Source organism: Calonectris borealis, chromosome 26 (genome assembly GCF_964195595.1).
Source record: "Calonectris borealis chromosome 26, bCalBor7.hap1.2, whole genome shotgun sequence".
NCBI lineage: Eukaryota > Metazoa > Chordata > Aves > Procellariiformes > Procellariidae > Calonectris > Calonectris borealis.
Window position 1 is genome coordinate 5104923 of NC_134337.1, and position 22918 is coordinate 5127840.

Below are 22918 nucleotides of genomic sequence, written 5' to 3' on the forward strand. Positions count from 1 at the left end.
ATGAAAAGCAGCAGCTCTACAGTACAGCTAGAATACCCCCCTCCCGTGTTGTACTGTACCAAAGTTTGGGGAGGTTTGATGCTTTTTGCTGATGTGAGTGGGATTCTGGGGCGGGTAGTCAGGATTCCTCTCGCAGTTTGCAGTAAATTGGTAAACTAAGAATTGGTTTAAGTGCCTCTTGGTTCCAAGAATCGCTCCCCTGAGCTGCTGACTCGTCTTCTGCTGGGAAGCGGCGGCTGCTCGGACTTGAGTTCAAACACTTTGACCGCTGGCCGGCCGTGCGGCACCGACCCGAGGGGGAGCGTGTGCCCGGGCCGGCGATCTTGGAACCTGGCACTGCTGCAGGACCCACTGCGCTCTCCTCTTTGGACGCGCCCCGGGGATCCTCCCTTGGGTCTCCCCTGCACCCCTGCCCCACCACTGAGCCTTGAGCTCCGTGTAGAAGTAGGCACTGGGGGCAGACCTGGAAGTGACTGGTCTGCCTGGAGCGTCTATGTGAATTTGTGACCCTGCAGAAAATAGCTGAGACTGGGGTGTGTTGTGTCCCCTGCCACCAGTAGTCGTTTTCCCTAGCAGATATATTTTGAATTATTTTCTTAAACTTTTGGAGAACTTTTAGTCTCTTCCCACTATGATTTGCGAAGCTGTAGGGGCCCTCAGGCATTTGCTGCTGGCAGAGGAAAAATCAGTTGTTTGAGTTGATTGTAAATACTTTCTCTTTGGAAGAAAACACTTTGTGTGCTTTGATAATCCACTGTGATGTCTTAGTTCCTAGAGGAAAGGTTTGAAACCAAAATGTAGAAAACTGCTGTTGCGGCTCCAGAAGGGTCACCCCGCCCCGAGCTGCCGACCCTTTATCCTGCTGAAGGACTTTCTCACCAAGACTTCTGCCTCGGTCGCTCGCGCGCGGACGGGAGTGACGTCGGGAGAGAGGAAGAGCGCGCGAGAGCCCGGCGAGGAAGGCTTCCCCTTCCCTGCTTCCCTCCTCCTGCTCTGTCGCCAGCCTTCGCCGCCCCTGGCCCAGGCTCTGTCCGTGGAGACGGGATTTGGTGTACGCCGTGGTTTCTGTAAATATTTTATTCTTCCATTTTATATTTGTATTCTATTTAAGGTATTGTATTAAATGTAGTCTGGCCTCCTCCGCCTTCACCTGTAGTTGAACTGTTCCACATGACAGCAGTTAACAGTGTTTTTAAATAAAACTGGCAGAGGAAGGGTGCGGGTGCGTGCTCTGTCTGTGGGGCGGGGGGGTCCCCGGGGGTCGCCCCCTGCCCGCCACCCCGCCGCGGAGCAGTAGAGACGGCGGTCCTCCTAGCCTCCTAGAGCGGCCGGGTCCGCCAGCATCCCACAGCTCCTTGCGCGCTCCCGCCGTACTTAGCGGCTTCCGGCGGGGGTGGGAGCGCGTGCCGGGCGGCGGCGGGAGCAGCAGCAGCCATGGCGTACCGCGGGCAGGGCCAGAAGGTGCAGAAGGTGATGGTGCAGCCCATCGTATCCTTCCTGTGGCGGCGAGGGGGGGGGTGTCATCCGGCCCGTCTCGGAGCCGCGGGGAGGGCTGACGGGGGCGGGGGGGGGGCAGGCGGGGAGGAGCTGCTGTGTAGGCCCGTGAGGCGGCGAAAGGCCGCGGGTGCCAGCCGCGGGGGCCGTCTCGCCGAGGATTTGTTGCCGTGTTGCGTCCTTAACGCTCCGCTCCAGAACCTCATCTTCCGCTACCTGCAGAACGTGAGTACCGCGGCCCGGCGGGGCGGGGCTGGCGCAGCAGTGTGAGAGGAATGTCCAGGTGCTTCTTGCGCTGGGGCCTGTTACCCGTGTGGGGACCGGGGAGCCCCGCCGGACTGGTGTTGCAGTTACTGATTCGGTTTTTGAAGCTGGTTTCGGTGGAACTGAAGAACTTGGTGTCGTTCAGACCCGTGAGAAGAACAGCTAGTTCTGAGCTCAGCATTTCCTTCTCGCATTGAGGAATTACCTTTGTAACAGGCGTTTGATCTTGCAGTCCGGTGTGAAGGGGTATTTTCCTGTGACAATTTTAAAATTTATGCTGTTGTGAACATGTAAAGTATTTACAAAATAGCATAACATCTTAAAAATATCTGAGGACATAACTGAAACTATGTGTGAGTAACTCCTCCGAGTGCTACAGAGCTATAGTGGCTGTGGGTAGCGAGGATTGCTTAATGTATAGGAGAGAACAAAATTGCTTGGAGTCTTTATGTTCCTGTTTTGTTCTCCTCTTCCATCGCTTGCAGAGGTCCAGGATCCAGGTGTGGCTCTACGAGCAAGTGAACATGCGAATAGAAGGCTGCATCATTGTGAGTATCGGGATGTCCCTGTGTTATTCTTTAGATTGTTTTGGTTTAGTTTTTTTTCAGATTCATAAAACTGTTTCTTCCTGTCAAGAAAAAACAGCGGGGGGGGGTGGGTGGAAATACTTCATGCCTCTCCAGTGAATAGTCTTAATTGTCCAACCGACATCAGCACAGCTAATGATAGTTTGTATTGTTGTGGATGAAGTTTAGACCGGGGGACTTAGCTCGCTGCCTGCTTTTGTTGCTAATTTTTAGGGCTTTGATGAATATATGAACTTGGTGCTGGACGACGCAGAGGAGATTCACTCCAAAACAAAATCAAGGAAACAGCTGGGTATGTCAGTGTGTGTGTGTAACCTGAGCGATGTCTGAATCCTGGTTGTGTGAGCCTTCCAAATAGCAACACTTTAAAGCACAAAACACGTGAAGAGTGTTGGGTTTGAAGTACAGTGAGCAGATCCTGGCGAGGTCTTGGTTGCTGCCGTTTCTTGAGCTGGTGGTTTTGTGGAATGTGCAGGAGAATCTGCCGCTGCCTGAGGCCGGTTTTTGCCTTTCAAACGTGTGTAACGACGTACGGACTGCGCTGCTTTTTTTCTGCAGCCGGGATGGCTGGAGGGGTCCAGTCAAACTCCTCTCAGCGACGTCCAACGCAGGTGGCCCTGAGCAATTCTGACACTTGCTGTGCCACCTCCCAGTCGAAGCAGGGGACCACCTAAGTGGCAGTATTTAATATTTACCACCTGCTGATGAGGATAAACAGCAGTCCGTGACGAGTGACGTGTTCGGGCTCTTAGTGGGGCCAGAGTGCTTTCAAACACCGAGCGCTGGAGTGGAGATTGTGTCTGATGACGTTGTAGCGTGAATTGTGAATGCGGGCCCTGCGTGCCCATGCGTGCAGTCCTGTGGTGCGGCCAGATGGGAAGGGACTCCGTGTCACTGATCACAACCTGGTCAGTTGCCGTGTGGGCATCTTCTTGCAAGCACCTTTGCCGTTGTTAAATGTTGTTTGAAAACGAGGTTGTCGTCAGAGTCTGGGATCTCTCTAATCCCCCGTTTCCTTTCTCTGTGTTGCAGGTCGGATCATGTTAAAAGGGGACAATATCACTCTTCTACAAAGCGTTTCTAACTAGGGTTTGTTCTTCACTTAGAACAGTTGATATGGTGCTTCGGAGCATATAAAGTGGTAGTGGGAGCGGGACGGGGAGTTACGCCTAAGGGATGTCACATGCAGATTGGGAAACTCTATGTTCTTTTGCGCGAGTAATTTTTTTTTTTTTTGTAGTTTGAAATGATCCACAACGTATTTCACAAATAAACATTTTTCACATTAACTGTAAACGTAAATCTGCTTGCTTTCAGTCTTCTGCCCTTCTGTGAGTAGAGAAGGGGGAGAAATGTATTCAAAGTCGTTTTCACCATGGATCTGTGTAAGTCTCTGATAAATATCTGTGCATTCTGGAATGTTACATCCATTCTTTGGGCAGAGTCTCTAGATTAAACCATGGCACTGTTAAATATGTTGGGATATCACATGTATCAGTTGGATTTTTATCACGTTGGTTTATTATTATTATCCGTTTGAGGATCTGGCTGTTCTGTTTAAGTTTCCACAAGAGAGATGAGTTGTTTATCACATCACCTTAGTGTACTTGGGACTGTCAGTCCCCTCTGCTGCTTTTCTGATGTAAAAAAGAGAAAAAAGAAAGGTTTTGGCTGCAGTTGTAACTCAGAGACTAAGATTACCTGGATGGAGAGAAATGAATCTTGATACACAGGCTGCACTAGAAATCATTTAATAAACTTCCAGTATTTCAAAACTAAAATTTGTGTATTACCTTAAGCATGAAAATAATAAATTCAAGATGGAAGATTTCTTGCTTCAAAGGATAGAAATATATGGGTCTTCTGGCAGAGATCATGCAGTATGCTTCTCCTATGCCAAGAAGTCCTACATCAGGAGTATCGTAGCAGACGTTCATGGTGAGAAACTTTGGAGAGGCAGTATGACATACTACAGTGGCTGAAGCGGCTCCAGCTGTACAGCCTGCGAACGGAGTCAGTAGTTCTGCATTTGTGTTCATAAGCTGCAAAGTCCTTTCAACATAGAGTAAACAGAAATAACCTACCAGTGTCATTTAGTAAGAGAAGTCATCACCAGAAGCTAGCACATATGGAATAAAATAATATTTTAAGAGGTCACCTGCATCTGCTTTCCATTTTATCCTTGGCGCACCGAGTGAGGCTTTCAGGGAAGGCAGGAAGGAGCTGTCTCGGTCAATAGTTCAGGTGTTGCAGTAAGGATATTTATGGTGCAGTGCTGTAAAATTTACCTGCACGTGTTGTTGTTACAGACAGATGATGGCCTTGAGACTCCATAAAAATGCAGACTCTCTTCGAAGTACTTTTGAAGTAACTTTGAAGTAATCATTTCTCTTGCTGAGTGTTTGTAACTTTTTACATAGTTAGTGTGTGTTTAGAAAGAGGTTATTTAATGGGATGTGTTGCATCACATTGCTTGGCTCCAGTTTATCCAGGGCCACTGAAAGAAAACTGGCTTGGAGCCTACAAGGGTCTGTCCCTCTTCCGCTTTGCACGTGGCTGGCAAGCGGCTGCTTTTTGAGAAGAATTGGACATTAGGAGAAATAGCTCGTTCTTATCAGCAGTGCTGCTGCCAACTCCAAATTGTGCACTTCAAGACACCGTAATGCCTCCTAAAGCTCCTCTGCTCTTTGATATTATCAAATTAGCGCGAATGAACTTCAATATTGGAGTAGGTTGATGATGGGAGGAAGGAAGTCCAGGCTAATCAGCTCTGAAGCATCTCATGATAAGGTACCAAAATAGGCAGTAATTATGTGCGTTGGGGGAGTTGCAGAAGAAAAGGAGAAGCTCCCCAGCAGGAAGCCGTGAAAACTGCAGAAAGCCTGCAGGAGAGTCCAGGCGTCTGTGGATGTCCAGGAGGAAACACAGCCCCATTGTTTCAGGAGCGCCTGCCAATGGAGCGTTGTGGTCCAAGAGCAGAGCTTCTAGGCATTACCAGCACATAGATGGGGCACAACAAAAACAATTCTGGCTTTGCCAAAACTGGCTTCCCAAGTAGCACTTGTCTGTCCTTATAAAAACCACAGGACTGACTCATCTAAATGCTTGCTGATTTTTTTTTTAACCCCGAATCCTTCCTGCTTCCTGAGCGTTTCCAAGCTGCAGGCAGCAAGAAGGTAACGTCTCCCGAGCCGCTGGAACCGTGCAGTGCCAGAATGAGACTCAAACTGGCTGCAAAAGAGTGCGGTAGACAGAAGGGGGTGCTGCGGGCTCGGCTAGCTCCCCCTGCCCCTCCAGCAAAGTGTCATAAGCCTCCGCAGGAACACAGAGTTCCCCAGCATTCAAGCAGCTTTATTGGCTCCCAAACAACCTGGAAGAAAGCAAACTGGGCTGTCTGGTGCGGGGCTGCTCTCAAACGGTGCGGCGGCCAGACAGGGTGCCTGGATCTCCTGGGCACCGGCTCGTCCGCACCCTGGGGTGTCCTGCTCCAGAAGGGGATGAGGAGTAGAAGGTTCTGGTTTTGGCTGAGCAAGAGGCAGTGAGGAGGAGCAAGGTAGAGTGAATGCTTGCAATTGGGCTCTGTGTTTAGAAAACTCCCGTCGCTTGGCTTTCTGCTGCCTTGAAGCCTGTTGTGTTTGTTTTTGCAAATTGTATTTTTCCATAACGTGCGAATTCCTTTCCCTCCAGTGCGGGGGTGGGGTGGGGTCGGGGGGGGGGACACGTGTGAAGGTTCCTTTTGAAGAAGATGCCTTGAGGTGGCATTATTAGAGTGCCCCAGCGTGCTGAATTATTGCAGTGGGATGTCATGTTGTGGCACAAATGCCATGCTGCAGTGTTCACACATCTCTAGGAAACAAAGCGCCTATGGTGGGGTTTGCCAGAGAAAGTTTTCTTACCGCTACCCGCACTCAATATCTGTCACAACCAAAAATCAAGCTGACAGTAGTTTTAGATACCATCTTGCCATACCCGAATGTTTGTTTTGTAGAAATAGAGCTCACTCTTTCTTAAAAAGCGAGTGACTGAGACCTGCTTCTGCACTAATGATGGCACAGGTTACATAAGACAGAGCTCTCTACCATGCAGCGTTTGTGTTTGAGACCATTGTGCTGATCGTGGCAGGCAGATGAGAGCCTGCTCAGACCCAGGTGGGGCTCTGCAGTGTTTGTTTTTTTCTTTCTTGAAAGTGTTAGCGCCTTTAATGGCACTGGAAGGTGCTTTGAGTAAATATTTGTTCCTATTCTCTGCCTGTGGCTTTGGGGTTCTGGGAAAAAGGCTGCATTTCTTCCCTTTTGTACTTGGGCATTGCTTGCCCTGGCCCAGCCCAGTCCTTTTGCGGGATGAGACTCTCCGTGCTTGTGAAAGAGCCCTCCGAGGAGGGAGGCAGAGTGGTCCTGCCTTTCCAGAGGGGAAGTTTCTCTGTGGTTCTTTAGTAGGGTGCAACGATTTGTAGGAGAATTTTACATATGCTTGAACGTAAACCTCTGAGCCAGCCAGCTGCCTGCAGGTCAGTGCCCTTCCTGGCTCTTGGAAGGCATCATTGCCCTTTTGCTTGGTGGGATGCAGTGGGCTCCGTCCTCGGGCGGGACACGGGTCTGTGTTGGCAGGAACACCGCAAACAGGAGCAGGCGCCTTGCGTAGCCCGTGGCTGCTTGCTGAGCTTGGGCTACCTTCAGCATTTACTGTCTTTTCAGGCCTGTAACCTTCTGAGTGTCTGTAAAATAAGTAAACGGGGAGATGGGATGTGTAACTGTGCGGCGGTACAAGGGGAAAGTCATCTTTCCCTCCGTCGTGCTCTGCTACCACCCTTGATCCCCCAGAGCTCCCTTGTCCCGAAGCCTCCCCACCTCGTGCTTTAGTGCACATTATCTGGGAACTTATTTCAAGTGCTGGTATGTTTTAAGGATTGTGTGCCTAAAAATAATAGTATCAAAGAGACAACAGTGGAAGGTCAAGGACTCAAACGGCTTAGAAGCTGTCCCCTTAGGGCAGCATCTGAATATGGAAAACTTGTGTGGAGGGTAGAGGCAGGAGCTGGGGGAGAGCAGCTTAAAGCATTGTAATGCTTTCCTAAATCCACTGCCTGTTCTTGTTCCAGTCCCACATGGGGATGGAATCGTTTGGGATTGTTTTTGCCATTTTTCTCCCTGGGCAATAAAATTGGTCCCCTCTTTGGCTGGAGACGGGGTTGGTACCCATCAGGAACAGATAGGATGCCGTGAGGAGGGGAGTTTGCTGGGCAGCCATTTTGCCCTTCTTCCCCCAAAGTCCTTGCAGAAGGGCTCTCGTCGCACACAATGCCAAAAACTGGCTCCAGCAGGTTTTGTTCGTGGCAGTACCCTCCGTTGGCAGCCCACACACAAGGTGCCCAGCATGGCTGCCCCCCCGTCGTGCCTTTTCACATTCATACCCACCAGGGGCATCGTTACTATTGTTTGTAACATCTCTTGGAAAAATGAGTCATGGGCATTTTGCCTGCCCTCAGCAGGGAAACTCTGCCACATTAGCAGCAGCAACGCCCGCCCCCCCGCGCCGCAGCCTCGCATACCAGCAGGCCCCTTCGTGCGAGGAGCTGGACTTGCTTCGCTGAAGTTGGTCGATGTTACTGCTTTTCTTGCCAGCTGTAACCTGGGCTTCGGGGAGGGTGTTGTTCCCTGATTCCCCATGCGCAAAAGCCTGGATGGAGTTCTGCCCGAGGTGTGGTAGCAAACTCTGTCACCCAAAAGACGACCCTATTCCCGTAGGTCTCCTGTGCCTTGAGCTGCGATATTTAAGCCCAATATTCTTGCACTTGTCTTTGGGCAGCACAGCTTCACGGTGGATAATGTTTTCTGGGCTTCTTCCGCAATGATACCAGTTTGTCTGCAGCAGAGAGAGATCGTTATTTACAGCTCTGCTCCATGGGGCAGGCTGTCACCTAACTGCAGGATTTGGGGTATAGACGTGGTAAAACAAAAACATGAGATAGCTTCATGTTTGGGCAGTTTATTTCACTCACATGCAAGTATTTATTAAGACCCAGGACGCCCGGGCCCTATTCCAGGTTTTTGCCTGTCTCACCAGAACAGGCGTATGAGATCAGGTTTGCAGAAGGGTTTGCCTTACTGCAAGGGCCAGAGCTTCAAAAGCAGACTGAGCTTTCCTGCGGGTCCAGCCCTCATTCTGGCTGCTGCTTTTCAGAATTTTGCCTTATCTGCTATTCTTCAGTCTCTTGTCTGCGAAATAGGAGCAATATCTAATAGTCCCCTGGGGGGGTGATGGCTGATGGAGTGGTGTGATGTCCTCAGCTGAGTGGAACAGCGCTGCGCACCGACCTGCTGTCTCTGTGGCTCTCCTGCTGCCAGACAATCTGGTTCATAAATAAATCTGAGTTTTCCGGGGACACTTCTCTCCTTCCCTGTGCTCCCTCTTGGGTGGGTTAAGAGTTAAGGAGACTATTCCGCTGGTCGTTTTTCATCTTGTAAACTGAGCTAGAAGTAGAACCAGGTCCAGCTGGTGAGGGATCTTAAAGGGTTGCCGGACCTCAGTTGCATTTTGTACATTAAGATGCTACGAAATAGAGGGGAAGTTTGACCAGCCGCCGTACCCCGAGCGTTTGACCCAGACACAAGGGTCCCCCACTGCACGGGGACATCCAGCATGCCTGACCGTGGTTTGTGTCACTGGCACCTGCAGAGCTGCTCTCTGCCCCTCGAGCGCTTGTCACCCTGCGGAGCACGGCCAGCCCCAAGCTGCTCTCGGGGCCCCCTCCGCCTTGGCACGTGCAGGTGTCGGGGGGACAGGAGGGCAGCGCCAACGGGAGCCACGCTTCGGTGGAGATGGGCTGTCGAGTTAGCAGTACAGCAGGTACCGGCATCCGCTCTTGAAAAGGCTTTGTTCTCAGCCGGGGCACGGCAGACCATATTGCACCACTGCCTCCTCCCTGAAGTACAGTGTTTTGGAGCCCATCCCTTTATCGTAAATCAACAACAGAGCTAATACTCATATCGAGGAAGTGAGATAATATCAGAGCCCAAGGTGGGCTCCGAAATGGGTGCGTGAGACATGCACAAGTTTGGGGGGAGAGGGAAAGGGGGGCTGCGGTAGGAGCTCTTTATCTGAGAGGAAATTGCACTATTCAAGGGGGAGAGAGCATGTGCGTGTGTGTCTATATGTGTGTGCGTGCACATTTGTGTAAATAACACTTGCCAGGAGCATGAAAGAGCCCCCGGTGCAGGACAGGCTTGCTGCCAGCTCCTGCCAGCACCTGGGGTCGGGTCGGCACGTTGCAAACGCAGGCTGATCCATGTGCACCCGGGCTGGGGTCGGTCCAGCCCTGACGGGGAGCCGGTCACTGCCACCTCCCTGGGCTGGCAGCTTGAGAGGACGAGAGTGAGTCCCCGGGAGATCCAGGGGATCACGGCCAGAAGCAGCCAAAGCAGCGTCAGAGCTCCCAGAGCCATGGGGTGCAGTCCCAGGGGATAGGTACCTTTGGTACCCAGCGTGCTTGACCTCTGCAAACTGCAGCCGGGCTCCCTGAGGGAGGAAATATCCCACTGCTCCATGGAGGATCCACGAGGCCCCGGGGAGCAGAGGGATTTGGTTAGAGGCAGGCAGTGCAGCAGTGCCAAGGTCCAGCATCTCTTATCACACATTACCTGTTTTTCCCAAATAGCTGCTATTGATCCCCAAACAAATCCCGTGATGCTTTTTCCAGAAATTAATCTTAGAGGCATTTGAGAGGCAAGGTCCACCCTCGTCTTCTGGTTAGAAGCAGTGAGAATTCCCAGGATTAAAACATTAACAAACCAACCCAGGTTGAATTTATACCTTTATTAGCTGCAGTTGCTTTCCTCTCTTTGAAAAACCCAAACCCTGTTATTTGTTCTTGCGAAGCCGAACTTGGTCTGGGGCTACCGGCAGCCTGGGCTGGGTTTTTCCCCCTTCGAGGGTGACAAGACCGGGGGTGGGCTGGTGCCCAGGCAGCACCAAGGTGCATTTGGGCAGTGGGGAAAGATGCTCGGCGGCAGCGGATCTGAGCCCAGACCTTGTGGCGAGAGGGCTGCGGTCCAGGCAGCGGGGGGGATCTGGGGAGGGCCGTGCCGTGCAAGCCAGCTCTTCCAGCTGGTCTGGGACCTCTCTGCGGGTTATCCGGGAGGGTGGTCGGACCCCTGGGGAGAGGGGCTCCGCTGGGTCTGAGCCCAGCTTCCTGAGTGGTGGCAGGGCACGGCAGCGAAGCTGTCCCAGCCTGATTGAGTTTCTGCAGGGTGGGTGTCCCCTTGCCCAGCCGAGCTTGCCAGCGCTGCTTTGCCTGGCCCTGGCCCCCTCCTGGGGCTCAGCCTGGGCTCCCTGGATGAGTTGCTCCCTTCCCCAGCTGTTGTGAGCAGCCTCATGCTGAAAGGGTGTCTCTGGGGAGAGCGTATCTCTTTCCTGCTCCATCAATCTCCCAGCCCACCTCCAGTACTGCCTGATGTGCCGGGGCAGCGGACGGCTCCAGCGGGCTCAGCTGTGGGCTGGAGATGGCTCCCAGCTCCTTCCCCCTCCCCCAGCTTTTGCATAGCACCCAGATTTATTTTTACATAGGAAGGAGCTATGCAAATAGGTCCCGTGCCTGGGGTGCTGCACAAATAGTGAAGGGAGCACCCAGGGCTGCGTCATCCTTTCCTTTGATGGTACCAAGTACCTTTTCCTTTGGTGCTGATGGAAAAGTCAGGCTTTGCAGCGGGCAACAGCAAATGCCCCTTGTTCCATGTGCCTGGAGGATGTTGGTCTTTAGAGGATGCTGTGTGATGAGGGGAGGCAGCAAAAACGTAGGGATGTTGCAAGGCAGCCATGGTGCACCTCCTGCGGGTACGGAGAGCGGAGCACCAGCAAATGCGGCCAGCAAGGCAGCGGGGCCACAGCCCCATCCAGCGCGGCTGGAGCCTGGGCACCTCCCCGGGCTGCCGGCCAGCAGCAGCGCGGCAGCTCCATCCTGCTCTGCTACAGAGGTGGATGGCTCCCGGCAGCAGATGAGGCTTCGGCTCCCATCGTAAATGCTGGGTGGGTTTTTTCCCCTCGCCCTTGCACAGGTTTGCTGGAGTCCGCAGGGATGGAGACAGCAACCTCAGCCCCTCCGGGGTGAACCCTTCCTGCTCTTGCCCCTTCTCCGTGGGGTGTGGGGGTCTCTGTGCCTGCTCCCCGCTCGGATGGGTGGTCCTGGCACCTCTGCCTGTGCTGTGCCGGGCCGTGCCCTGGCCTGCGTGGGCACGGGCGGGCTGTAGTGTGCCGTGCCTTTTTAGGAAGGGTGGTGAGGAGGGGGTGGGGAAGGAAACATGCCTGCCTCGTTATTTAGTGTCCCACACACAGAGCCTGCCTGGCCCTCGGGAAACCTCCATCCACTGCGCGGCTGGGATCTGCAGCGAAAGCAAACAATGGGATCCCCAGAGACAACAATGCCCCATTGTCCTTTGAAGCCATAACAATGAAACAATAGACCACAGTCTGCTCCCTTTATTCCCAGGCACGCCCCCCCGCAGCCCCGTCCCGCGGCCCCGGGGCCGTCTGCGTTCAGGGACTCACGCCATCCCCGAGGACCCGCCGCCGCTGCTCGCTGCCCCCCTATCCCGTCCCACACGGTCCCATCCCTTGTTTGTGGGGTGAGTCTCAGGGGTCCCTGGGGCCTCCCCATCCGTGTGGGTTGTGCCTGAGAGGAGAAGGAGGTGGCTTCTAGCAGGCTTTGATCCTCGGGAGTTTCATCAGCGGGAGGGATGGAAAAGTCCCGTTAGGTCATGCGGTCCGTGCCCCGGCAAACAGCGGGGCTTTGTTGTCTCCGGGGATGGCCACTTGTCAGCTCTCGCCGTCACGGCACTCCCTGAAGGTTTCCTGGTGTATCCTCCTCGTCATGGGGTTAGAAACAACCCCAGCGGCTGTGCCCACCCTGGTCGCTGCAGACACCCCCAAATGCTCTGTGGGAGGGTGGGCCTGGGGAGGAGGCGGGAGGGGATGGGGTGTGAGGGGACCCCACTGTCCTGCAGGAGCTGGGGCACTTTGAGGACCTTTGAGCTGCTTTCCAGATGCCTCTGCTCTCTTCCCTCTGCCTCCTGGCTGCATCCAGCCATCCCCAAGGATCAAGCCCTCAACTGCTCTTTGTTTCCCTGTGGTCCCCAGAAGCTGCCAGGGGCTGTTTCAGAGCAGAGGGGTGAATCCCCTCCCTGCTTTGCCAGATGGGCTATAGCAGACCTGGGCACTGGTGGCTGGCAGCGGGGTGGGGGTGCCCACCCTGCAGCCCCGAGGGTCCCTCTCAGAGGGCGCCCGGTCACCATGCAGCATGGGGGAGATGCTGGGGGGGCACTGGGCATCAGGAACGCTGCTGCTGCAAGGCAGCCTTGGTGTTTCCTGCCATTGAACACTCTCCTTGTCCCTTCACCGGCTCCCAAAAGACAGGGGGAGAGCCGAGGTTGTCATTAACTGGGGACTACCAGGACCAGTGCTGTCTGGCCGGGCTTGGATCTAGTGTCAATCAGGGCTCAGATCCCCATCCTGGCTCTGGGAGTCAGAGCAGGCGGCATGCTGGCCCTGGGCACCTCTCCGTGCCTCTGCTTCCCAGCTCTGCTGGCCCTGGGCACCTCTCCGTGCCTCTGCTTCCCAGCTCTGCTGGCCCTGGGCACCTCTCCGTGCCTCTGCTTCCCAGCTCTGCTGGCCCTGGGAACCTCTCTGTGCTTCTGCTTCCCAGCTCTGCTGGCCCTGGGCACCTCTCCGTGCAGCTCTGCTGGCCCTGGGCACCTCTCCGTGCCTCTGCTTCCCAGCTCTGCTGGCCCTGGGCACCTCTCCGTGCAGCTCTGCTGGCCCTGGGCACCTCTCCGTGCCTCTGCTCCCCAGTTCTGCTGGCCCTGGGCATCTCTCCGTGCAGCTCTGCTGGCCCTGGGCACCTCTCTGTGCAGCTCTGCTGGCCCTGGGCACCTTTCCGTGCCTCTGCTCCCCAGCCGTGCGTGTGGCTGTAGCACATGGTCACCGTCGTGTCTGTGTCAGCATCTCCGGCTCATCTGCTGAGAGCGGGACAGCAGTGAGTTGGGGTCCGATTTGTCCTTTTCCCGGTGCTCGTTTGTCACAGAGGGAGAGGGGAACCCGATGCCGGGCTTGGGGTCACGGGGACCCTGGTGTCCCCACAGGCCACCGCCAGCCTCCTCCTGCACCCCGTGGGAGCTCCGGGAAGCTCCCCCCCCCCCCCTCCCGGTTACCTATGGGCAGACAAACCCACCTGAATAGGTAATGAATGGAGGAGAGAAAAGAGCCCGGAGTACATTGTGTTTCCAACAGGCCGGGAACAATTGCTAAATACAAATCACACAGAGAAAAGGGAGAGAGAGAGAGACAAAAGAAAGAACCCCAGCACAAAGGAGAGGAATGAAATGGTAAGTAAAGTCAAACAAAAAGGAGCCGGGCTGAGACAAAAGAAGGGAACAATATCCCCGAGGCAATAGGCTCCTGAACAATGGGGACAGTGACAGCGGCACAAAGGCACACTGTTTGCAAGTAGACGTTATCTCACACAGCCACTGGCAGGCCTGGCCCTGGCGCTTCTATTTTCAGGGATGCTTTTGTGCTGCGCTGAACAATATTCCTTGCATGGCTGCAGATAGAGAGATGAGGGGGGTTTGGTTCTATTTTTTTGCCTTCCCGGTGCCAGCTCTGTAATAAAAACAGGTTCAGCCCTTCGGAGAGCGGGGCAGAGCGAGGGGGGTGGGTGGGCAGAGCCAGCTGAGCTGACCCACCGATGCCAGGGACGGTGCAGCTTCGCCGGTGCACGAGCATCGGCCGATGCCAGCTGCAGCAAGGGCCGGGCTGGGACCCTGCGCGGCCGCAGCAGGGCCGGCACCCCAGCCCCGAGCTTTGCATTCGGCCAGCTGCATTTGCAGGCCTGAAACCAGACCTGGGCAGACCAGAAAGATGGCTTTTCCTAGCTGGAACTTAAGTTTTTAACCTCTGAAGCGTGCGGGCAGGGACAGAGGTGCCCATTGGGCTGAGAACCCCCCTGGGTGCTGGCAGAGCTGCCCGGCTGCTGCCAGGCATTGCTCCCTGCCATCCCTCCACACCCGTCCCCTGCTCCACGGCCACGGGTGAGTCTCCCAGCCCCGATGCGTAGAGGCGATAGCACAGTTTGGAGGAGTTAATCTGCAGGTCACGGCTCTGTCACGCTCGGACACTGCAGTCTGCCGGAGCAGAGTCTGTCCGCCCTGGGTGAGAATGTTCCCGACCGATCCAGCCTCTTCCTCCCAACTGCCAAGCTCCGTTTTTTGCACAACCTGGAGCCACAGGAAAGGGTGGGCAGGCGGCTCCCTTTTCTCTTGTAATACTGGGGCTGACAGGAGCTGTGCGGGTGCTGCCATGGCTAACGGGGCTGGGGCAGGATGGGGCTCTGCTCTGCACCCTCTCTCTTGCTTGCTGCTTGTGCAGGTTGCTGGTCCATTGCTGTCCCCAGCATCCCACGTCCTCAGCTGGCGTAAATCAGCGGCGGCCCCTTGGGATGTGCCATGGGAGCCGGTGCGTGGCTGCTCCCATCAGACAGGCTTTCCCAGCCCGCAATGGAGAGCTCGCTTGCTGTGCATGTGGTGGTTCGTGGGCTTTGGTGGAGCTGGTGCAGGTTTTGTCCAGCTCTTGCCTGGAAAACCCTCCTTTGGGGCCCTCCCAGTTGTCTCCTGATGTCTGGTCCTGCCTGGTAATGGGCTGGCTGCGTTGCGAGCCCGGGGTCACGCTAACGCAGTTACACGCCAGCGCATTTACCAACAGTGTGGGGTTGTTATTGCAGGGCTCGTTATCAAAGCACCCCTGACTGCAGCACCCGGGCGCTTTCTACTCCAGCTGGACCCGTCCGTTTGGGCAGGGAGTGATGTTCCCACAAGGCACCCGTCCCTTCCTGGAGCTCCCGGCATGCTCGTGCCCTTTTCCCCTCCAGTCCCACACTCGGAAAGCCATCCCTCCTACGCCACCCCACCACAAGCTGCCACAAACCATGAGGACGTCACCCAGTTACCGTAAGTGACTTGGGAGAGGAGAAATCAGGGTGTTGCGAAGACAGAGTCAAAGACGCCCCGTATCGGTGCCGATCTCCTGAGACACCCAGTTTTAGCAGATGGGTTTAGCTCTCACTTGAAAAGCTGCATTGCTGATATTGATCACGTTATCTGAGGGTACATCCTGTTGCTAACTTTGGCTGCTTCCTCCGTTCAACAGCTACAGCTGCTTTAAACCTGCGCGGCGGGGATGGCGTGTGTCGGGGGGGGGGTTGGTGCTCATAAAAATGGATCCCGGGTTTCGTTTGACCGTGGTGAGCAAGAGCGATGCAACGTTTTGGAGGTGCCGCGGTGAGCGGGGTCGCATCCTGCCCGGCCAGTGAATCATGGCATGACCAGACACTGAGGACACGGCTCGGGGGGGGGGAATATTTGGGCCACTAAATCAAAGCAAAGTGGCAGCGTCTTTACATTGAAGTTGTTCTCAGGAAAACGGTTCCCTAATCCTGATCATGCGGTATCTGATTTTGCGGTTGTGTACGTACACGTGCTCTGAACTGTGTCTCGAGGTGCAAAGCGAGCACAGGGAACAGTCGTTCTCCCCAGGTTAAAGCCCTTGTACCCTCTGTGGCTTGCCGGAGAAGCAGCCCCGTGGTCTCTGTCCTGCCCTGCCCGCGGCAAGAGCTTGGCAAGACCAAACCCTTTGCAAGTTCCCGTTTCCAAAGGGTGCATTGGCCCCGCTGTGCGATGGGCACCAGGAAAAATTGCCAACCCCAGGGGCTTTAACCCCCTCTGCCCTCCTCGGGCCAGCAGCTCTGCCCTCGCACCCGCACCCCTGGCTCTGGCACCGGGTCACCGGTTCCCCCGGGCTCTGCCGTGCCGGGGAGTCACCGATCTCTGCATTTAAAATCCCCGGAGGCAGGATGATGCTCTTTGGTCTTCTTGGGAGAGGCGAGCGCAGCAGCCCGCTCCTCCTTGCTCCGGGCAGCCCTTTCCGACCATCACCCAGCCCTCGGGGCTGGGACCGGGAAGCGTTGCCTCTGCTCATCCCCTGCCTGCCTGTCTGTGTCAGGAATTTCTCTCCTCTCCCAAGCCTGGTGGGCGAAAACAAGTCTGGCTCTTTCTGATATAATTTTGCAAAGTTGGAGCTCTTGCTGCAATTAGCTGGTATTTAAACCCTCGCTAACCCTTAACATCCTAATGACAATAATAATGATGCTCCACACGTCCTGCAGTGCCACGCATCTAAAGATTACACTCGCTAATTAATTAAGCTCCGACCCCCCCCCACTCTCCTCACTGAGGAGAAGAAATCTCTAAGAGTCTCTTAAGAAAGGACATAAAGGCAGGGAAATCCAGGCACCAAAACAAGACAAATGGGGATTTGAAGACAATCTGGGCCGGGCCCATGTGACCCGAGGAGTGGACCAGGCAGGAGAAAGGATAAAAATGCCAAGCACAGAGCGGGGAGAGAAAACAACCGCCAGCTTAAAAACCCGGGGAAAGAAAAGCACCAAGATGAAGGGAGTGACAAAGCATCAAAGGGAAGAGAAACCAAAGGCGTCGGAACAAAGGACAAGCTGGAACAAAGGACCAAAGAGGGGAGAACAAAAGCACTAAATAGAAAACAAAGGCAGGGGACAAGAAAAGCCCCTCTGTCGGGGCTGAGCTGGAGGGTCCCGGCCCGGCGGGAGGTGGGTGGCACGGGCGGTGCTGCGGGTCCCCGCTGGAGCCGGGCTGGCGGAAGGCGCCGGAGCCTGGGAGCGGAGGCCCCGGGAGCCCAGTTTCGCCTTTGAATTGGAGGCGATGGAGGTCGGCAGCAGCCTGGGGATGCAGCTTTGCTCCCGCGCTGCCCTCCGGCCGCGGCCCCCTCCCGTCCCGCTGTGTGGTCCGGCCATCCCCTCCCTCCCCACGCGTCTCTCCGGCGCAGCCTGCTCAGCATCACCCCTCTGCGCTTCCCTCCCCACGCTCCCCCACCGCAGACACCCCGGCGCAGCCCCCTGCCCCGTCTGCCGCCCCAGCCCCGCGGCGTGGGGACGGCTGGGGATGCTCTGGGGAGGCTGCCAGGCTGGCCGCGTCCTCCCCACCCCGTGGCTTTCCCTTAGGAGAGGAGCTATCGGTCAGTGCTCTGTGTGTGGCTGCTGGGCTGTGCTCCGGGGAGGACGATTCGCATCGTCTGGATTAAAAACAACAGCGGCATTCAGGTTGGGAATAGAGAGTTACAGAGATGCGATGCTGCTTTGTTTCTTCTCCCCGTCGAATCCCTGTTTGGAGCTGAAAATCCCTGGCAGGGTTGTTGGCACGCAGCGGTCCGGCTGTGTTACGCGTGCCGCCTTGTGGGGGGATGCAGCGGGTACCCCCAGGGTTGGGCAGCCGGCGCGGGGTGAGGATGGTGACGGTGGACGGGAGCCCCGCTGGAGCCGGGGCGCTCACAGTCGCAGCTGCAGCAGGCAGCTCTGCCTGGGGTGCTTTGGCTGCTTGTCGCTGCGATGGTTTTGGAAGCAGCGAGTGATTTCAGTGTCTTTTGGAGGTGCCAATCTGGCAGGCTCTCGGGCAGCCGGAGAACCATGCAGCGAGAGCCAGGGGTTTTCTGAAAATCCCCCTTCCAGACCCAAATTGTGGCCCCAGTCCCAGGTCTGTTCTCCATCACCTGCCCTGGCCACACACCTTCCCCACGAGCCGGGTGGCAGCAGCTCCGCCGTGTCCTGCCTGCAGGCAGAGCTGGCCAAAGCCACCCTCCTTCACCAGCACACCGCCCTCGGCAGAGGCTGGCGGCTGGCCGGGAGGGGGCCAGGGCAGTGGGATGTGGGGTTTTAGCGGGTGTCCGAACACAGCATCATGTGCTGTGCCTGCCACAGGGACCGTTTTGGTTGTTTCTAAATGTTCTGCCCAGGTATTTCTGCTCAGGCACCAGCCAGAGTTCACCTGTGATTTCAGCCCATGCCACCCCAGCTCTGCTTTCCTGCAGAATCATTATTTGCTCGATTTTTACTTTGCCTTTCGGTCAAGCTCTCTCTGAGCATCGGCTAAGAACGGAGCTGCTCTGAGCGCGCTCCCCATAGAGCAATCCTGGAACATCTTGGTTTTATTATGCCCAGATTAGAGCCTGTTATGCTGCGGGTGGACTCACTCGCACAGCCCCGACTCCCTGCAGTAGCCGGGCACTGCCAGCGCTGGGGAGGAAGGCAGCACGGAGCTCCCAGCCGCTGGAAACGCCTCTGAAGTGGCCAGGATAAATTGTGATGTTTGGGTGGAAATAACGGGTAGGTTAATTCCTGGAGCTCACCCACCACCCTGCTAGGAGCCCACGAGGGCAGGCGCCGGGCGGGGAGCAGGGGGTGAAGCTGCCGGCTCGGAGAAGGTTTGGGATGTGCTGCTTTCACAGCGATCATCCCCCAGTGCACATGGCTCAGCCGTGTTCCCACCCTGAGCCCCAAAACCAGAGGGACCAGGCAGGCAGGGACCGTAGGAGCTCTGCCGGGGAGGCAGACGCAGGGAAAGGCAGCACCTGAGGGTGCAAGACCATCACGACAAGCTGCCCATCGCCTGGGGGGTGCAGAGGACTGGGCGAGACAGGTTGCTGGTGGAGCTCTACCGCTGGCCCTTGGCGTGCCGCGTCCCGCAGCCTGATGGACCGCGAGAGCTGGATACAATGGGGTGAACCAAGGACAGCCCCAGAGCTGCCGCGGTTCCAGAGGGTTTGAACTTCTCCGTTAGCATTGTCGTATCAGCTTGGGTTTAATGGGCTGCAGATGTCTGTCTGTCTGCCCGTGCGAGACCACAGTGCGTGCGCCTGGTACGGCTCCCTGGGAGCTGCTTCTCGCGGCGTGGCCGGGGACGCGGTGCTGGGCTCACCGGGGCGCGTCCAGCCTTGGAGCCTCTTGGCCAGCGGCTTGTTGCTGGGTCTGCTGGGTTGCAAGGGACCCTTTTGGGTCCCTCTGCTCGCTTCACCAGTCTGGCAGAGCTCGTCCTTTCTGAGAAGTGCAGTGTGGCTGCCTGCTGCCCCATGGCAGCGCAGGACTCGACTTGCAGATGGGGACACTGTGGGGACATCCTCATCCCGCATGCGTAGGGGTATCGGGAGATGCACAAGGCAGGTCCAGAGGTGGGAGCTGGGGAAGGTTTGGACCCCATCATCTCCCCAGTCCATGGGTGGCCAAGGCTCCCGAGCTGCTCCATGATGAGTTCATTCCCACCCTGAGCTCCTCTCTTTCCCAGGGCCCCGCTCGTGCTGCTGCTTGCCCAAGGGCTCAGGGATGCCTCTCAGGGTGCTCAGCACCCCCAGGGCCAGTGCAATGATAACGCCATGCTCTTTTTTTCCGGCAAGGTCAGTGGTGTTTGTGCGATGCCCAGCGGCACCCCCTCTCCCACTGCGTGCTGCAAAGGAGGGCTCTGACAGGAGCAGGGAAGGGAGGCAGGAGAGGGGCCTGATGAGCCCCTCCGATACAGCGAGGAGCTGAGCTGGCACATGGCTTGCCGGGGTGCTGACACCATGCCAGCCCGGGCAATGCCACCACACCAGCCCAGGCACTGCCACCATGCCAGCCTGGGCCAGCTGAGCAACTCGCTGGCCGAACAGCCCCCGGGGAGGTGCGTGGCAGTGACCTCGCAGGCAGCGCCTTCATCCACATCGTCCCTAGATTTTCACAGCGCATGAGGTTGGGAGCCACGGAGGCAGCTGGCAGGACCCACGCAGTTTGCTCCCCGTTAGCAATCGCTTTGCAGTTTTCCCAGGCTGGTGAGGAGCAAAGCACATGCCCATTTCCAAACAATGGGCCCGCTTCCGCGCAGGAAGCAAGGTCGGATTTGTTCTCCCTGCTTTGCCCCCTCCGGCCAGTTATAAAGGGGCCAAGCCATTGTCTGAACCATTTCCATGACTCAGTCACCAGTATCCTGCGATCGAGAGGCTGGAACTCGCAGCCAGCACAAAGCAGGAGGCACGGCTCCTGCGGCCAGCGGCACCGCAGGCTCCGCAGCAGGGTGGGGGGCTTGGGAAAAGGAAGGCGAGCACTGGCCGTGCCTTTCCCCTCCATGCCCCCTGCGTTGGCGGCAGTGGGATCTTTGCCCCCACCAGCTTTCCTGGTCCCTCCACCCATTGTCCTGGCTTCCTTCTGCTGAGGGAAGCAGAAAGCTGGAGGAGGGATCGCAGGGTGGGAGCAGCCCTGGTTGCTCGCCGGGGCACAGCCAGGTAGGGAGAGGTGGAGCAGGAGCTGAGCGGGCCCCGTGTGAGCCCCTCTGAAAGGAGGGGGACTGTCTCTGTACCATCATGTCCATCCTGACACCTCATGCCCATGGTCCTGGGGATGCCCAGCAAGTCCTGGGGATGCCCAGCAGGTCCTGGGATGCCCGGCACGTCCTGGGGCTGCCCCATGGGTCCTGGGGAGGTCTTGCAGCGAGGTGGAGAGAAGGAGATGCAGGTGGAGCTAGTGTGGCTGTGAGGACATGGGGAGGGGCAGAGCCAGGGTGGGGACAGGACCCATGGATGCATGGGTGGTGACACCTGGGGATGGGCAGTTGGGCCACCACCTCCTGGCACCCATCTGGGAGGTGATGCTGGACCCAGGGGACTGCAGTGTGGCTAGCACCTGGGGGGACCTGCCAGGCACAGGGCAGGGAAGGCCACCATGGCCACCACGGCCACCGGGGATGGGGAGGAAGGAAAGGAAAGTGAAAGTCCGTGGCTGCTGCTCCGGCCTGGCTGTTGCTATGACGACCCGAACAAAGCTCCCGCTCCCTTTTTTTGGCTCAGTTGTGCGGGTCCTCGGCCCCTTTGTTAATTGTTTCCCTGTCCAGTTTGGGGGATGCGCCTCCCGCCTCCTCCTGCCCCCGGAGCGGCTCGGGGGGCCTCGCTGGGGCAGCCGCAGCCCCAGGAGTGTGCGGAGGTCGCCGTGGGCTCGCCTGCATGCTCGGCGCTCGCTTGGCCACCGACAACCATCTCCCTCACGTGACCTCTCGGGGTGTTCTCCCGAGCCGGGAGGTGGGAGCTGTTGGCAGCCGGCAGCGCCGGCAGAGAGGGGCTGGTGGCTTTGGTGGGTGCACGAGGCTGCCCGCACTGCCCGTGCATGGGATGGCACTGGGGGCAGCTGGTCCCCTCCCCAGCTGGGGAGGGGGCTTCAGCGGGGCTGGCTGGCACAAGGGGAGCTGCCTTTGCATCCTGCCCTGCTGCAGGTTCGGTACTTGCTGCATGGCCCCGGGAACATTGTGTCCTCTCTGGGCCTCAGTTTCTCCATCTGTGAAATGGGAACATGTATCACTGAGCTCCTTTATGTTTTGGGGTCTGTGGGTGCACCCCACTTGCCGCCTTTGGTTTCCAAACGCTGTCATTCTTCGTGTTTAATCCTCTGGGTGAAGACGCCAGATGGGAAACTCTCCCAGATCACTTCTTGCCTGGCTCTGCCCAGCTCCGCTCATTCCTGTGTGATGGAGACAGGGTGAGGGGAGGCTGTGTGTCCGGGTGGATATGGAGTGTGGGTGCCCGAACCCCTCCAGAAACCCCATCTTCCCAGTTAGTGCGTGGTGGCTGAGGGATACGGGAGTCCCGGGAGCCCAAGCTCTTTTTTTCTGCTCCTGGGACTGGGTGAAAACAATGTTTGGAAAAAAGAAATTCCCATGGAAGAAAATGACGGTGTGGGGGAGGAAACGGCTTCAAGTCAATGGGAATTTTCCCCGTTGGTAAAACGTAAACAGTTCTCCTTCAATGTTGACATAACATTTTAAAGATTTCATTATACAAAAAAGACTGTTTGTCAACATTTGTTTGTCCAAAGCAACCCCCTCGCTCTCCAGCTGGAGCACCGTTTTGCTCCGAATGAAGAGTTTTTTTCCTTCGGGAAGGCGGGTGATGGCATTCCTGGCAGAGCCGTTGGTGGGATGCGGGGCACGGGGCGAGCTCCTCAGCGGCCAAGGGCAGCGAAGGCCCTGCCACGGCCCCAGTTACCTGTTTCTGGGCTGGTTGTGGTGGTCTGGGTGAAGGAGCAAAAATTGGGGGTGATGTGGGGAGGAGAAGCTGGAAGCTGGGCTTTGGGGTCCGTCACTTGGCGTGCCGTGGTTTTGGGACTCCCCCCGGAGCTGCAGGTTGTGCTCTCTGAAACCAGGCACCGTTCCAGCCCCTCGCTGGGACCGGTCCCTGCACGGACGGGGGTGCCGGGGGGTGCCGGGGGGTCCCGGGGTGCCTCCCAGGAGTCCTCCGAGTCGTGCCTCAGTCTTTGGGGGTGTCTCGGCCCCTCCACAGGACTCCAGAGCAGAGGGTGGGAGCAGTCCAGGGGCTCCCGGCGGCGTCACGCGTGGGTCCCCCGGCGGGGCAAGGGGTCCCGAGGGGAGGGGACGGGGCAGAGGGGCCGCCCCGGAGCCGGCTGCTGGCTGGCTGGACCGGTGTCCCTCCTCCTCCTCCTCCCCTCCTCCTCCTCCTCCTCCTCCTCCTCGCTCCCTCTCTCCGCCCGGCGCCGGGGCAGCTCCCACCGGAGGCGCTGGGGACATGGAGCGGACCTGAGCCGGGCGCGGCGGCGGCGGAGCCCGCACCGGCACCGGCACCGGCACCGGCGGCAGCACCGGCGGCAACACCGACAGCGGCGGCGGGGACCGGGGCGCAGCGCTGCAGCGCGG

General features: G+C 57.1%; 2 protein-coding genes across 2 annotated transcripts in view; both read left to right on the forward strand.

Annotated features, from left to right (window-relative positions):
• Positions 1-1344: 1344 nt before the first annotated feature.
• On the forward strand, positions 1345-3641 carry SNRPE (small nuclear ribonucleoprotein polypeptide E). The gene is made up of 5 exons (XM_075174526.1): positions 1345-1488; positions 1693-1719; positions 2244-2306; positions 2559-2637; positions 3378-3641. Exons 1-5 carry the CDS (start codon positions 1435-1437, stop codon positions 3431-3433), a joined length of 279 nt encoding a protein of 92 aa, XP_075030627.1. The 5' UTR covers positions 1345-1434; the 3' UTR covers positions 3434-3641.
• A 2238-nt stretch (positions 3642-5879) lies between these two features.
• SOX13 (SRY-box transcription factor 13) overlaps positions 5880-22918 on the forward strand; it is a 41711-nt gene continuing 24672 nt past the window's right edge. Inside the window, exon 1 of the mRNA XM_075174523.1 lies at positions 5880-5898. The gene's annotated coding sequence lies outside the window, so the exon portion shown is untranslated. The remainder of the gene's footprint in view (positions 5899-22918) is intronic.